At 40.9% G+C, this 17,419-nt stretch overlaps 1 protein-coding gene across 1 annotated transcript in view; it reads left to right on the top strand.

Moving 5' to 3' along the window:
• Window positions 1-17,419, top strand: part of LOC122799664 (melanotransferrin-like) — a 560,015-nt gene that overhangs the window by 345,521 nt on the left and 197,075 nt on the right. Inside the window, exon 11 of the mRNA XM_044068867.1 lies at window positions 15,003-15,062. Coding sequence (XP_043924802.1) covers window positions 15,003-15,062 — 60 coding nt within the window. The remainder of the gene's footprint in view (window positions 1-15,002; window positions 15,063-17,419) is intronic.

Consider the following 17,419-nt stretch of genomic DNA (forward strand, 5'->3'; position numbering starts at 1 on the left):
AAAATATGTCATGTAATACCACTCCATAAAGGAGGTAGCTCCTTTGAACTGTCAAACTTTAGACCCATAGCTATTCTGTCACCATTGGCTAAAATTATGGAGAACTGTGTCCATAAACAACTTATGCATTATCTTACCCAGAATAAGCTGTTGGCTAACTCGCAGCATGGTTTTAGGCCACACCACAGTACCACCTCAACCCTCATATCCTTCTCTAACACCATAAACCATAACTGAAATAATAGCGAGCTTCCCTCAGCCCTCTTTTTAGATCTCTCCAAGGCCTTTGATATGGCCAACCACCAAATACTCATGCACACCCTTAAGGCATTCCCACTAAATAGCCATGCTGTTCAATGGTTCCAATCTTACCTGTGTGGTAGACAACAAGCCATCCTATGGCAGGACAAACTATCAACCCATCTATCCGTCACCCTAGGAGTACCCCAGGGCTCCATACTAGGACCCCTTCTTTTCTCTCTCTTTATTAATGACCTTCCCACTGACATCCCAAGTGCTACCTGTATCCAATATGTGGATGACTCCACCTTGATTTGTTCAGCCACCTTCCCGACAGATCTAATGACATTAACCCAGAATACTTTCAATATAGTTGAAAACTGGCTCTCTAACCGTCAGCTGATATTAAACCTTAACAAAACAAAGTTGCTTCTTTTCTCCCCCCACTTGTAACTCTTCCTCACTACTCTGTACCATAAAATCTAATGATGGTACCATTATTTCCCCAGATGCACAAACCAAACTCTTAGGTGTCACAGTAGACAACACCCTCAAATTTGATATCCATGTCAATCAAACTATCAAAACCATTAACAAAAACTTGGTTCCCTCTATAAGATGAAACTTTCCTTACTCTATTTGCTAGGACCGGTATTGGTCATTCCCATCTACTCTCCACCTTTCTCTATGGCTCCCCTCTACTCACTAATTTGAACAAATCCACTCTTAGCAAACTCTCCAGCTGTTATAACCATATTGCTAGATTTGCAACAGGCATGGCCTATAGGACCCCCCACTGTCACAACCTAAATCTTCTGGGGTGGCTAGAATGGCCTAGCCTACTTCAGTACAACCAGCTTATAATTGTCCATAAAGTTCTCAACCACCCTGATAATACGCCTGCACTTAAAAATATCATCACCCTTGTAGCGACCTGAGGTCACTTCACTCTTCTAATAAACTACTGGTTCAATCATCCAAAATCAACAGCTCTGCTGGGGACTCTCTGTTTGCTAACTCTGTTGGCAAAACTTGGAACTTTACTTGTTTCGTGGAAGTATTTTTTGCCAACATACTTGTTAGGTACTTCACTGTGTGCTGTATGATTCTGTCTGTTACTTGTGTTGCATGAAGTTACTCATTTTACTGTGTGATACTGTTACTCTGTATACTGCATGATGCTACCTTTTACTTATTTATGTGTAGTGTATGATAACGCCTGTTACTCATTCATTGTTTAGTGCATGATGCTGCTTGTTATTCATTGTGTAGTGTATGATACTGTTACTCTGTGTACTGTATGATGGTATTACTCATTCAGTGTGTGGTGTATGACGATTCCTGTTACTCATTCATTGTGTAGTGTATGATGCTGCCTGTTATTCATTTTGTAGTGTATGATGCTGCCTGTTATTCATTGTGTAGTGTATGATGCTTCTTGTTACTCACTCATTATGTGATGTATGAGGATGCTTGTTATTCATTCATTGTGTAGTATATGATACTGTTACTCTGTGTACTGTATGATGGTATTACTCATTCACTGTGTAGTGTATGATGATTCCTGTTACTCATTCATCATGTAGTATATGATGCTGTTATTTATTTACTGTGTGAAAGTGTTACTTTGAGTATTGTGTGATACTACCTATTACTCATTTTTGTAATGTATGATGATGCTTGTTACTCATTGTGTAGGGTATAATGAAACCTCTTATTCATTCATTGTGTAGTTTATGATAATGCCCATTATTCATTGTGTAGTGTATGATGCTGTTACTGTGTGTACTCTCTGATGTTGCCTATTACTCATTTAGATGTAGTGCATGATCAAGTTTGTTACTCATTCATTGTGTGTTGTATGATGATGCCTGTTATTCATTCATTGTGTAGTGTATGATGATGCCTGCTACTAATTCATTGTGTAGTATTTGATGCTGTTATTCATTTACTGTGTGAAAGTGTTACTTTGAGTACTGTGTGATACTGCCTATTACTCATTTATGTGTAATGTATGAGGATGCTTGTTACTCATTCATTGTTTAGGGTATGATGACACCTCTTATTCATTCATTGTATAGTGTATGATAATGCCCATTATTCGTTGTGTAGGGTATAATGCTGTTACTCTGTGTACTGTGTGATGCTGCCTATTATTCATTTACATGTAGTGCATGATGAAGTTTGTTGCTCATTCATTGTGTAGTGTATGATAATGCCTGTTATTCATTCATTGTGTAGTGTATGATGACTCCTGCTACTCATCCATTGTGTAGTGTATGATGCTGTTATTCATTTACTTTGTGATAATGCTACTCTGTGTACTGTATGATGCTGCATATTACTCATTCACTGTATAGTGTATGATGCTGTTGCCCATCAACTGAGATAATGTTACTCTGAGGACTGTGTGATTCTGCCTATTACTCAAACACTGTGTGGTGTATGATACTGTTAACCATCTACTGTGATAATGTTACTCTGTGTATTGTATGATGTTGCCTATTATTCATTCACTGTGTAATGAATGATGTTGTTACCCATCTCTTGTATGATAATGTTGCTGTGTGCACTTTGTGTTGCTGCCTATTACTCATTCACAGTGTAGTGTATGATGCTGTTACTCATTTACAGAGTGATGCTGTGTGTTACTCATTCACTGTATGCTGAGCGATACTGTCTGTTACACATGTACTGTGTGATTCTAGTATTCTGTGTACTGTGTTGTGCTTTTGTTAACTTATTCACTGTACTATGTGGTGCTGCCTTATACTTACTCACTGTGCAGTTTTGTGCATAATGCTCTTACTCATTTAATGTGTGATATTGTTACTCTGTGATGCTGCCTTTTACTCATTCACTGTGTAGTGTATGAAGCTGTTACCCATTTACTGTGTGATGCTGTGTGTCACTCATTCTCTGTATGCTGAGTGATACTGTCTGTTACACATGTACTGTGTGATTCTATTATTCTGTGTACTGTGTTGTGCTGTGTGTTAACATAATCACTGAGTACTGTGTTGTGCTGTATGTTAACATAATCACTGTGTACTGTGTTGTGCTGTGTGTTAACATAATCACAGTGTACTGTGTGGTGCTGTGTGTTAACATAATCACAGTGTACTGTGTGGTGCTGTGTGTTAACATAATCACTGCGTACTGTGTGGTACTGTGTGTTAACATAATCACTGTGTGGTGCTGTGTGTTAACATAATCACTATATACTGTGTGGTGCTGTGTGTTAACATAATCACTGTGTACTGTGTGGTGCTGTGTGTTAACATAATCACTGTGTACTGTGTTGTGCTGTGTGTTAACATAATCACAGTGTACTGTGTGGTGCTGTGTGTTAACATAATCACAGTGTACTGTGTGGTGCTGTGTTAACATAATCACTGCGTACTGTGTGGTGCTGCATGTTAACATAATCACTGCATACTGTGTGGTGCTGTGTGTTAACATAATCACTGTGTACTGTGTGCTGCTGTGTGTTAACATAATCACTGCGTACTGTGTAGTGCTGTGTGTTAACATAATCACTGTGTACTGTGTGGTGCTGTGTGTTAACATAATCACTGTGCACTGTGTGGTGATGTGTGTTATCATAATCACTGTGTACTGTGTGGTGCTGTGTGTTAACATAATCACTGTGTACTGTGTGTTAACATAATCACTGTGTACTGTGTGGTGCTGTGTGCTAACATAATCACTTTGTACTGTGTGGTACTGTGTATTAACATAATCACTGTGTACTGTGTGGTGCTGTGTGTTAACATAATCACTATATACTGTGTGGTGCTGTGTGTTAACATAATCACTGTGTACTGTGTGGTACTGTGTGTTAACATAATCACTGTGTACTGTGTGGTGCTGTGCGTTAACATAATCACTGTGTACTGTGTGGTGCTCTGTGTTAACATAATCACTATATACTGTGTGGTGCTGTGTGTTAACATAATCACTGTGTACTGTGTGTTAACATAATTACTGTGTACTGTGTGGTGCTGTGCGTTAACATAATCACTGTGTACTGTGTGGTGCTGTGTGTTAACATAATCACTGTGTACTGTGTGGTGCTGTGTGTTAACATAATCACTGTGTACTGTGTGGTGCTGTGTGTTAACATAATCACTGTGTACTGTGTGGTGCTGTGTGTTAACATAATCACTGTGTACTGCGTGGTGCTGTGTGTTAACATAATCACTGTGTACTGTGTGGTGCTGTGTGTTAACATAATCACTGTGTACTGTGTGGTGCTGTGTGTTAACATAATCACTGTGTACTGTGCGGTGCTGTGTGTTAACATAATCACTGTGTACTGTGTTGTGCTGTGTGTTAACATAATCACTATGTACTGTGTGGTGCTGTGTGTTAACATAATCACTGTGTACTGTGTGGTGCTGTGTGTTAACATAATCACTCTGTACTGTGTGGTGCTGTGTGTTAACATAATCACTGCGTACTGTGTGGTACTGTGTGTTAACATAATCACTGTGTACTGTGTTGTGCTGTGTGTTAACATAATCACTATGTACTGTGTGGTGCTGTGTGTTAACATAATCACTGTGTACTGTGTGGTGCTGTGTGTTAACATAATCACTCTGTACTGTGTGGTGCTGTGTGTTAACATAATCACTGTGTACTGTGTGGTGCTGTGTGTTAACATAATCACTGTGTACTGTGTGGTGCTGTGTGTTAACATAATCACTCTGTACTGTGTGGTGCTGTCTGATATTTATTCACTGTGCAGTTTTGTGCATACTGCTAACTCTTACTCATTTCATGTGTGATATTGTTACTCTGTGTACTGTGTGCTACATGATGCTGTCTCATCTTTCACTGTGCATTGTATGATGCTACCTTTTACTCATTCACAATGTACTCTGTGATGCTGCTACTTAATTCACTGAGTGCTCTATAATGATGTATAAAATTCTTCATTTCCTTTATATGTAAATGCTACTGCATAACCAAGTTAGCTGGAGGAGAGTTATGGTAGATATCAATGCATATTACTATTTTTCTGACTACATCATGTTGTATATATTTTATGTGTCCATAATGTGGAAATAACTCTGCACGTCAGTATTACTTGCTGGAACTTCTCTTCCTTGGGCTCCAGTGAAAATGTGCTCTGCACTGCTGGAGCTGTCCAGTGTCTCTTTCCTTTTGAAGTAAGCTGGAGCATGTTCAGACAGTACTGTTATGTTATGGTGTAACTAAGTGGATGAATACAATGGTCAGCATAGCATTCATAAATAATTCAGTGTCATTGAAAGAAAATGGTGCTATGCTCTAATGAAATGCACAACTATTTACATTTTAAATCCAATACTGCATTTATCTTCTGGCATTCCATTCCCTTCTAGAACACAAGCAGGTATTTTGAGAGAGCCCCCCCCAAGAGATCTAGTGTGGGGTGCAAATGTATTTTATAGTTAAAGCACCCAATTCTCTGCCTTGGAACATCGTGCACGTTTTTAACTCCGCTTGCCATTTCCAGCTACTATGTTGTTAGGTAGTTGGCACAGAGGGTTATGGCTGTGAATTATACTTTCTGTGATAGAGAGTTTGATTCTGTCAGTCCACATTTGCCTGCTTTGTGACCTTGAGCAAGTCACTTAAGCAGACATGGCTCCTGGGTTACTCTTGTAAAGGGACCATTTGTGTAGAGGGCCTACCTGGTTAACAAATTGGTATTATAATAATAATAATAATAATTTTATTATTACTATTATTACTAATCATTTTACCGTAGCAGATGACGTTTCATTTTTCATTGGCCACTGAGTCCTTTTATTTAAACGATGCTCCACCATTTCAGTACACCCTGGTTCAGTAGTACATTTAAACTCATGTAATCCTGCTTAGAATTTCTGAACCTGGGTAGGGTATAAATGACAGTGCATGGCATCTACAGAAGTGTCAGACCATGTTTTGCTGAGTTGGTCTTCTTACAAAATCCCTTTCTAATTCCTCCTGTAACTCACTTTGAATACTAATGACTTGTAAGGTTTCATCATGTTAACACTTTATATTTCAGCTTCCTCCTTGGTAACTGCACAATGTAAGTAACATTTTTTACCTTTCTTACAACAGCAAAAGGTCCCTTCCATGCTGCTTGAAGCTGATTTTACAGTAAGCAACATTAATGTTTGCCCCACTATATTTTCTTGCTCTCACTGCCCAGTCATCCCAGATCTTTCGTTGTTGTTGTACTTCAGTAAGGCGCTCCCAGGCTTATTACTGAAATTCAATGCATATATATACACACACACACACACATATATATATATATATATATATATATATATATATGTATATATTAGATATGTGGGCACTGACTAGGTCCTGCCCCCAGTTTTCTCTATATGCTTTTCTCAATGCCTGGCTGTGAGTAACTACATGCACACAAGGTACTGTATCATGAAAATAATTTCATATCAGTAAAACCGCTAGAATATCAACAAAAACTGCCAACTGCTTGTCTTTTTGTCCCTTTCCAAATACTAATGAGCCCTCTCTAATGGCATCTGAAAATGTGTCCCTCCCACAGCCCTAACTGGAGTAGACTGCACAGGTAAATAATATTCCTGTCTATCAACTGCAGGCTCAACACAGCTGTGTACAATGCAGCCCACCCCCCACATTAGCAATTGTTTCTTTACTCTCTAAAAGGATAAGATATAGGCTGTTGTGATAATCTGAAGCAACTGTAGTATTGAAACATCTCACCACGACTGTGGGACTGTCTTTTCTAGTTCCCTTATGTGACTTTTCCTCCACCCTGCCCTTTTGACATTTAAACTGTCCGTGTCTCACTTGGAAATGCCAAACCTCAAACCCTTGGTGTGTACTGGAGCCAATGACTTTCCCTTTGCCTGTGGAATGTGCTGTGAGGTTTAGACTGCCCCATGGGTTTCCTTTTATACCCCAAGATGAGCTAGGTAAACCCTTGTTGTGCAGTTGTGCCCTGCCAACTAAACAAAGGCTACATTGTTACCGATCTCTTCAGCTGAGACACGCTCTCAGTCTCTGTCAATCAGATCCTCATATCCTCAGGTAAAGTGCTTGCTTATAGGTTCATAGGTTCATACTAGGCTATCTGCCCTAGGGTATTTATAAGCCTAGCCAGAGTGTGTTTGGCTTTCGCCACCCATTTTAAATTAATTTTGCTATGCCCTTTTTCGAGGTTAGTATACTGTGCCTCTGTCCAACAGTGACACAGAAGTGATACCCGGGGTAAACCTATGATCTCCCATCCACTCATCAAGATTCCTCTTGAAGAGAGTCAATGAGGGACTCTGCCTAATCTGGACTGGGATTTTATTCCAGAGTGAAGGGAGCCTTTGGGTTATGAATCTGTCCCTCCAGCATGTCCTATTTATTTCAGTGCTGAGGTTCAAGTCTCTCGAGCGCATAGCTCAATGGGATTTGGATTTTCTGAGGTGCAGCATGTCCATTAATTCCGAGTTGGACATGGCTTTATACGTCAGGCACAGATCACCTCTGAGCAGGTGGTATGCCACTGAGTAGAGCTGGAATTTCTTTAACCGGGCAGCATATGGCATCTGTTTGAGCCCTTTGATCCTCTTGGTGAGGTACTTTTGGGGTCTTTCCAGTTGCTGCAGGTGTCTGGTAAGGTACATCCCAAAAAGGGCATTGTACTCAATTATGGGCCTGATGAGGGATGAATAAAGAGGCACGATGACCTCCCCTGATTTAGATGTGAATCCCTTCATGATTAGGTGGGCTATATAAAATGTTTTTCTAACCACTTTGGCCATGTGGTTGTCAAATGAGAGATTGCTATCAACTTGGGTCCCCAGGTCCCTAATTACTTCTTCTGTACTTAATGGATTACCACCTATGTGGTAATTTGTGGGCACTTTGTTTTTGCCAAAGGGGATGACTATACACTTTTTGGCATTTAGCTTGAGGCCATGGCTCTGGCACCAGTTGTCTGTTTGTATGAGGCCCTTTTGGAGGATGCTTGTGTTGGCTGGAGAGTCGATTATGGTGGCCAGTTTGCAGTCATCTGCAAACTTGGTCAGCCAAAGTCCTTCTGTGTTTGCCTGTACCTCTGAGAAATATATACCGAACAAGAAAGGTCCCAGGACTGAGCCTTGTGGGATGCCACTTGTAACTGGTTTGGAGTCTGACATGGCTCCAGCAATTCTAACCATGTGGGTTCTGTCCTTGAGCCAGTTTGCAACCGATCTAGTGACATAGGGGTTTATTTTTAAGCTGGTGAGCTTATCTATAATGCCCGAGTGGGGTATTGTATCGAAGGCTTTTGCGAGGTCCAGGTAGGCTGTGTGGACCACCTTCCCCTCGTCAATGGCCTTGGTGACTGTTTCAAAGAAATCAACCAGGTTTAAGAGGCAGGATCTGCCCTTAACAAAGCCGAACTGGGTAGGATCCAGTGTCTGTAGGTCCCCAATATCTTTATTTATGAGGTCCATGATGATCCTTTCCATAGCTTTCAGACCAAGCTAGTCAGGCTTATGGGGCGATAGTTTCCAGGATCCGTTGAGGCACCACCTTTGTGGAGAGGGACCACTGTTGCTGTATGCCACTCTTTGGGTACATATCCTGTAGTAAGGCTGAGATTGAACAGTAGTTTTATGTTTGGGTTTAACTCTTCTTGGAGTTCATGTAGGACGCAGCCCGGGACACCATCTGGTCCCAATGATGCTGTGTTTTTTGCTTTGGAGAGGGCGGCTCTTACCTGAGCACCTGAGATGTCAGGGGGGCAGCACTCTGCTGGGATAGATATTTGCCCTTTTGGTGGGGAGGGGGGGGAGTTTGCGCTGAACCTGTCAGCTAGGATGTTGGCAATGTCTGTGGGTTCGGTGTATTTTTTGTCATTTTGGACTAATTCTGAGCATATCTGGGAATTCCCACCCAGGTTCCTAACATAACAAAAGAAAGGCCTTGTGATTATCCTTAGTGTCCTGTGCAATTTTTCTCTCGAAGCTGGCCTTAGACGATTTTATGAGTGCCCATAATTTTTTGCTAATACTGGTCAGAGATGCCTTCCCTTTTTGGGATTTTGCTCTATCATGTAGTAGCTTCCTCCTTCTATTGTATAGTTTGTTTATGGCTGGGGTCCACCAGACAGGATGTCTGCCTTTGGAGGATTGGGTCTTGGTTTTATTTGGGATTGCATGATCCATGCATTCCTGAAGGTGTTCATAGAATGCGTTTATAACGGATTCTGCGGTCTGGGCCATATTTTCCACAGGCCCGGGGGCTTTAAACGATTCCACCTAGGTTTTGAGGAGTGTGAAATTTGCTTTAGAGAAGTTTTTCACTGTGGTTTTCTGGGCAGGGGGTGGGGTCGGGATGTGAATATCCAGTGAGATTAGTTTATGGTCTGATTTTACCAGTAAGGGATACACTTCTGGTCTGGAGCATAGAGTCCCCTTGTTGGTGATGATCAGGTCCAGAATGTTTTCCCCTCTTGTGGGAGTGGTAAAAGTTGTTCCATAGCATTTGAGTTTATAAATTTTAGGAACCTTTGGGCTAGGGCATTGGAGCTAGAGTAATGCTCCCAGTCTATGTTTGGGTAGTTGAAGTCGCCCAATATAATGGTGTTTGGAGAGACCTTCATATTTTCCAGTGTTCTCAGGAAGGCTGAGTGAGGTTCCTGGGTTTGGGAGGGTGGTCTGTAGCAGGCTATAAACTGGAAGGCAGTTTTACCCACTGTTAGTTGCACATGGATAGTCTCTGATGCTTCGTGCTGTGCCACCAACCTGGAGGTGTGGGTATCTTTGATGAATATTGATACTCCCCCTCCTTTTGTGGTTCGGTCCAAGTTTTGGTGCCGAAAAGCATGGTATGAGGTATAACCTGGTAGTGCTGGGGTGCTCTCAGGAGCCTTGAACCAGGTTTCTGTTACTGCACAGATATCGATGTTCTCCATACTAAGGAGAGTTTCGAGTGCGTGCATCTTGAGGTTTATACTTCTGGCGTTGAGTAGCATTACTCTTAGTTTCTTATCCCTTGTGATACCTATGGAGGTGGGTTTGTCTTTTGAGCCTTGCCTAAAAAAGGCACTATGGGGGTAGCAAGAGCCTTTGCCAATATCCGAAAGCCCAGGGGTGACAGGTGCAAGCCGTCCCTAGTGAAGCATCGTGGCTTGTCGAGCATGTCATCCCAGGCTGACAGGCATTGGATCCCCTTTGAATGACACCAATACTAAGCCAGGTTTTGAAATTGATCATCTTGTCTTCATATTGTGGCATCATTCTTGGTGAGGGTAAGATGCTACTCAAGGTCAGGGTCATACCGCCTGGGCTACATGCTCAGAGAGCTCCCTTATGTCTCTTTTCATGTAGTCCAGGGAGGTACGTCTCAGGTCATTCACACCAGCATGGACAATGACTGAGTCATATTTGTACTTGCCTTGGAGTGACCTGAGTGTGTGTGTGTTATGTGGCGGATCCTAGCACCCAACAGGCAGCTCACCGTGACCTTCTCCTTGTTCAGCCTGGTGAGCAGGACGTCAGTGTACCTGACGATAGAGTCACCTATTACAAGTGTATCAGGTGTGCTGTTTAGCCTTAAGGGCTGTGACTGTTCGGCATACTGGCTTTGTGAGCTATGTGTTGCACGTGTTTTGTTTTGGGGTAATGGTTGCTTGGGTGTCTGCTTTGGAGGTCTCTGCTGCTTAGGCAGATTTTTATTTAGAGCCTCCGAGTATGTTTTTGTGTGTTTATGTGTTTGGTTTGCTGTCGTGGTAGGTCTATGTGAGACTGGAATTGTAGTGAGTGTGGTTTCCTTCTCCTCCTGATTGGTTACGCCAGTACTGAGTTGAGAGAGCTTAGCCTCCAGTTTGGCTATATGGTTGCATCTCTCACATGTGTTGGAATTTGTTGGGAGGAGGAGAGGGTTGTCTGTGTACATGAGGCAGTTGTAACATTGCCTCAAGATTCCCAGATTCACCAGCTGGACCGGAGAGGAGATTGACAACTGACCTTTGGACATGCTAGAATAGTATTGGGAATTCCTTTATAATTGAAAAAAGGGCCAATGGGGAACAAGGTACTCAAGGGGAGTTTGTGAGGGTGTAGTGCTTTCAATTTTTTAGTGCTGACTTAGTGAGCAAGTGCCAGGTAACTTAAATGCAATATGTTACAGGTAACTTAAATGCAAAAATGACAAACAGTAACTTTCTTTCAAGTGAAACAAGGAAATAAGTACAGTAAGCAATGCAGATATCACTAGGGATCCACAGACGCGCTGAAAAGCAAACAAACAACAAGCATACAAGCAAAGCTAGATTCAGCAGGTCTGGATCTAGTCTATGCTACAGCAAACAAGGTGTACCAATTTCAGTAAGAAACAGTTCAGATATGCAGGCACTATAAGCCTTTAACCAGAAATTTCCAACTCAGAAGGGCAGAGTCCAGCCTCTCCTCCCACAAGAGTGCAGACCACAAACTTTCTTAATGTAAAATAACTGGCCTGAAGCCCAAGTGCTTAAACCAGAACTAATACACTTTTAGAATAACAGACACTGAGCCCTCAATCAGCAGTTCCCAACTTAGAAGGATGTATGCTACCTGTCCTGCCACCACAGTGCAGGCCACAAACCTTCCTAATGTAAAACAACTGGTCTGAAGCCCAAGTGCTTAATCAAAAGACTTAGAATGATAGCTACACTTTAATCAAGTTACTACCAAGCAGTAATAAATACAACTGAATACTTTAAAGAATGCCTGGATTAGTGCTCAAGTTATACAAACAAAGCTTGATTCAGCAGGCCTGGATCTAGTCTATGCTACAGCAAACAAGGTGTACCAATTTCAGTAAGAAGCAGTTCAAATATGCAGGCACTATAAGCCTTTAACCAGAAATTCCCAGCTCAGAAGGGCAGAGTCCAGCCTCTCCTCCCACAAGAGTGTAGACCACGAACCCTCTTAATGTAAAATAACTGGCCTGAAGCCCAAGTGCTTAAACCAGAATTAATACACTTTTAGAATAACAGACACTGAGCCCTCAATCAACAGTTCCCAACTTAGAAGGATGTAAGCAACCTGTTCTGCCACTACAGTGCAGACCACAAGCCTTCTTAATGTAAAACAACTGGTCTGAAGCCCAAGTGCTTAAACTAAAAGGCTTAGAATGAGTTACACCAAGCAGTAATAAATACAATTGAGTACTTGTAAGATGACACAAAACCAAAATAAAGTAGGAAGAAACACAAATACAGTAAAAGAGCTTATGGTCTCAAATTAGAAGGTCTTACAGCATGTCAAGTTATGGTATCTTGACATGCATTCTCCCACCTATGAATTAAGTCTTTATTTATGCAATTAAGTGACTGACATTATGCTCTGATTTTCTTTTATAGGTTTCTTATGTGAGCTTAATACATTCCAGTAGGATGCACTGTGCTTTACTGTAGTCATCACAATCAGCATCTGACATGATCCTAAGAGCATGCGTAGCTTTACCCTTGAGCAGTGGAGTTGAAAACCTCACCCACTGCCTTTGTCCATTTCATTTTATTTGTATGTGTCTGAAAACGTATTTGATTAAGTCTCATTTACTTCTGGTGAGATTACACTAGACGGCACCAAGCTCAGACTGAGGTGGGTGAAATCCTGGAGAGTCAATGATTATAATCCTTTTCTGTAGCTGACTGTGTAAAGCTTGCTTGGATGTGACAGGTGTCATTCATATTGCAAGGCAATGATTATAATCATTTCTGTAGCTGACTGTGTAAACCTTGCTTGAATGTGACAGGTGTCATTCATATCGCAAGGCAGTGGTTCTTGCCTTCCCATAAGCTCTTAAGACCAGTCATCTGTGTGTGTGTGTGTGTGTGTGTGTGTGTGTGTGTGTGTGTGTGTGTGTGTGTGTGTGTGTGTATATATATATATATATATATATATATATATATATATATATATATATATATTTGTATTTTATTTTATTAATTTGTCAATCAGGTTAACTCACCGGATACAGGTGTCCTTTTAAAGGGATAACCTGGGAATACTGGCTGATGTTAAGTGACTTGCTTTGAGTCACACTCAGGCTACTAGAAGGAGAAAGAATCAAACCCTGTACCCCTGACTACAGAAAGCAGCTTGTTAACAAGTCAGAGCTTTAATCCTTTGCACTAACTGCCAGACAAATAGACAAATATTTTGGGTAGCAATGATGCAGATTTGGGGTCTGTAAATCCTGCCTCCTTATTTTATTGGTAACAGTCATGAAGGATTTACAGCTTGTACAGGGAATGTTGCTGGAGAGGCATCAGTTGATTCTCATGGAAAATCTGTGAGCATGTATGTGTATGAAAAAATAATTTAGTTAAATCTCTTGTTACTGTTGATAAGGTTGAGCTAGAGGGCACAGGATGCAGGCTAAGGTGGGTGAAATCCCGAGGAATCAGTGATTAGAACCCTGTTCTGTAGCTGGAATTACTTTTGTTTTGTCTTGTCATTGATTACTCATCAGTGTTTCATGTGTTCACTGGACTTTTGTGTCCCATGCCCCCCTAAAGCAGAATTTCTGTAGGTGATGTTATAGAGGCGTAGATTATGACGGTGTTTGCAGCCACTGCAGTGCTATCCTGACCATGGAGGATTCTATATGAGTAATAATGTGAGAATATAAAGTATAGAAGAGCTCTTAGCAGCTGCAATCTCAACCGTTCCCAGTAGGAGTCACTGCAGGTGTACAGATGTCTTAGCTGTCCAGAACTGCTCAGTACCTGTCACTCCCTGCAGAGGTCATTTTAAGTAATAATGTCAGAGCACCAAGTGTAAGGGGGAATCTCAGCTAACGCAGTCTCAGATTCTCCCAGGGGTCCCTTTAGGAAGGGTATTGGGACACTTTGGGGAAACTCACAGATATTGCAGTCCCAACCTTTGCCAGTAGGTGATCACTGTAGGGAATAATCTAGGAGCACGGATTGTGGGAATAGGAAGGGACTCACATCTACTGCATTTCAAACATCTCCCAGTAGGGGTCACTCTAGATAATAATGTAGGAAAACTAGCTCTGAGGATACTCACAGCTGCTAAAGTTCCCAACATCCACAGCAGGAATTACTATAAATAATGGTGTTGGAAGGCTAATAGTGGGAGAGCTTATAGGTGTGTAATTTCTTCCTGTGGAATGACGTAGCAGCATATACCGATATTATTCAGATAGTTTTAAACAGTTTAGGGACATTTCACAGTGAAAAGAAATCGCAACAAATCACAAAACACAAAAACCCAAAACATAGACATTACAATGAATCAAAATCACACCGCACAGAAATTCACATTATCTAGATTCAAACCACTTTCAGTTGCAGCACACAGAATTAATGCTGTATATTAAGCCACCACAGAAGAGAATGTGCCAGCTACTTCAACACTGGTTATGTAATGCAGGACCTCATATTAGTATAATTGACAGAATGGCTGTCATAGATTGAAAGAATGGCACATTGGCATGACAACATTATCCCATGGTGTTCAGCAAAACCATGTTTGTAACCATTTCAGTGCTCAGAACTGCAGTGCACATTACACACTGACGTGTTAGTGTATGCTGCAAACCATAGCAGTGTTTTCCAGTTATGCAGTCCCCTCTTGATATTCTACTTGGTCCAGCCCTTCTTTCAATGAGCTTTTCTTTTGGTCATTTGTGACTTAGTTGAACATTTCCTTGTATCAGTTGTCCATTTCCTGGTTTTAAACATATCAAACTTCCATGTATTGTAAGTCATCTGTTTACATTTCTCATTTCAGGAGAAAACTGCAGTGCGATTGCAGCAGCGGGTGAAGCGGCAACCCAGTTCCAAGATAAAGGTAAACGATCATTTATTTAGCTAAAGCAGTACAACCTTGTGTCAAGTCATTAAGTGCTATAATAACTAGAGCTGTATGTATACTGTACTCCTTCACCTAGCCATGTCTTGGTAATACAACAGTGTAGAACTCACAAAAACCTCACAGTGAAGAAAACAGGCTGTGTCAGAAGCGCACAGACATTGACCAGCACCAATGGAAGGAGACAACTGGAGTGGCCAGTGTTTTAATCCAAACAAGTCTTATTACTGCCCTTTCCCGTTCTCTTCATTCTGCCTCTGCGTATTTTGTTTTTGTCTGAGGAATCACAATTCACCACTCAGTCTGGATCATACTAAACTCAATGACCATCAAGAGGTTTAGAAACATCACTCAAAAATATTATGTTTTTTTTTTATCTTTTAATAAGTAGATGATTCCTTAATTAGCTCAGGTATGAATTTATGGTCTCCCTTCCATTAATCAACCTGGTTTTGAGGGTTGCTAGGGAATTAATCTGATGTTTAACAGGAAACCATTCTAAAATCAGGATGAAATGAGTTAAGTACTCATCATGAAAACAGGTATTTGTAATGTGGTCTGAAGATTTAGGTCATTAAAGTGGACATTGAACAGCCAGTAATCTGGATGTGAAGGAATTCAAAAATTGTGGAGACTTTTCATTGCACACACACACACACACACACACACACACACACACACACACACACACACACACACACACACACACACACACAAAATAAATAAATAAATAGAGATCTCTCTGCAGATGCTTGTATGAAACAGAGTATATGGAGAAAGTTTTTGATCTTTTGTGATAACTTAAGTTACTAGTATTATGATACACCTGGTGAGAAATGTCTGAGGTCTTCCAAGTTGGCCTAGTTATTTAGAAAAGAAGAGGTCATTACAATCAATGACAGGTCTAACAAGAGAAGAATAAACTGGAAATGTGACTTATTCAAACCTAGAGGATATATCTTGAATGATAAATTTTCATGAGATAAAATGCTTTTCTAACCACATGTCAGTCATGGTGGTTGAAATGAAGCACATTATCAACATAAGTACCCAGTTCTCTGACACCTGGGTTAGTTTTGAGAGGAGCATCATATAGTTTGAAGATTTGATAGATTTCCTATAAGTAAATGTAGTGAATTTCTTGACATTAAGGATGAACACATTATTAACACACCAAATGCCAGTCTGATCTAGCACTTGTTGGAGAATTTGAATGTCAGCTGGCTCCACTTTATAGTCACTGACAAATGTAGTTATTCATAGTCTGAGTCATCTGAATGCTGCCTTTGCATTAGAGAAACAGATGCCAAAGAGAAGGAGGCCCACGACAGAGCGTTGTGGGACACCACGTGTGACACTTTTTCTGACTAGAGGAAGTACCTCCCATCTTTATGGTATGAGCCAGTTAGGTATCTGGCAGGCTACATATGGCTTTATAGAACATTTGAGGTTAGGCTCTATGAACACCTCAGGGACATAAAATACAAAAGAATGGATAGCCTAGTTGCTTCTCACCTTTTCTTGTTATTGTGATAATTGAAAGGACTTGCTGGCCAACATTTTGGGAAAAGGTATAGTTGGTGAAAGGGGTAGTGAAAACCTAAAATATTTATTACTTTATAAATAAGATGTTTATATTTTAAACTTTTAAACAAGTGTCTTAATATGGAATGCAGTTGGCAGTTTGTTTTTGAGTTAATTGATTAATTATTCTTGGGAGGGAATTCATAAGGATTATCACAAGGTGTACATGATAAATACAACTCAAGATAACATTTTGAATTCATAGACACCCCTGACATGGTGCTTCTTCATGAAGATGTGCATGCGGCTATGCTACATGCGAATGAAGGCTCCCTATTGAAATATTGGCACTTGAAATGCTGAGTGCTGATACGCCAAAAAAAAGACTGAAAGTATGACATTCGCTGTTCTCCTTAAAACTTCTTTTTGTGTGGGGGGCACCCCATCCTGCACCCCTGAACCTATATATACCAACTCAAAGACTGCCATACCTCGGAGAAGAAGAGAATATTCTGACAAATGGTATCTCTGACTTAGTATATGTAGATCTGATCTTTCAGCTATTCAGTCTCCGTATTTCAGGAGTCACTCTAGTGCATCCCAAAATTTCAAATGGCTGCTGCTAATGAGGCAGTTTGAAAAGAAGCATGTGCTAATTAACTATGTGACGAGTTATTCATAGAATTGTTTGATTGTGTAGATTAGCACGGCTGCTCCTCGCACATCCCAGTAGAGGACATAACCAAAAGGCAGTTCATCCCCTGAAGTAGAGGTCAGTACTGTGGAGTTTAGTGATAAGACAGGGTTAGAAG

The sequence above is a fragment of the Protopterus annectens genome, chromosome 4.part0 (assembly GCF_019279795.1).
Source record: "Protopterus annectens isolate FY-2018-M chromosome 4.part0, PAN1.0, whole genome shotgun sequence".
NCBI lineage: Eukaryota > Metazoa > Chordata > Ceratodontiformes > Protopteridae > Protopterus > Protopterus annectens.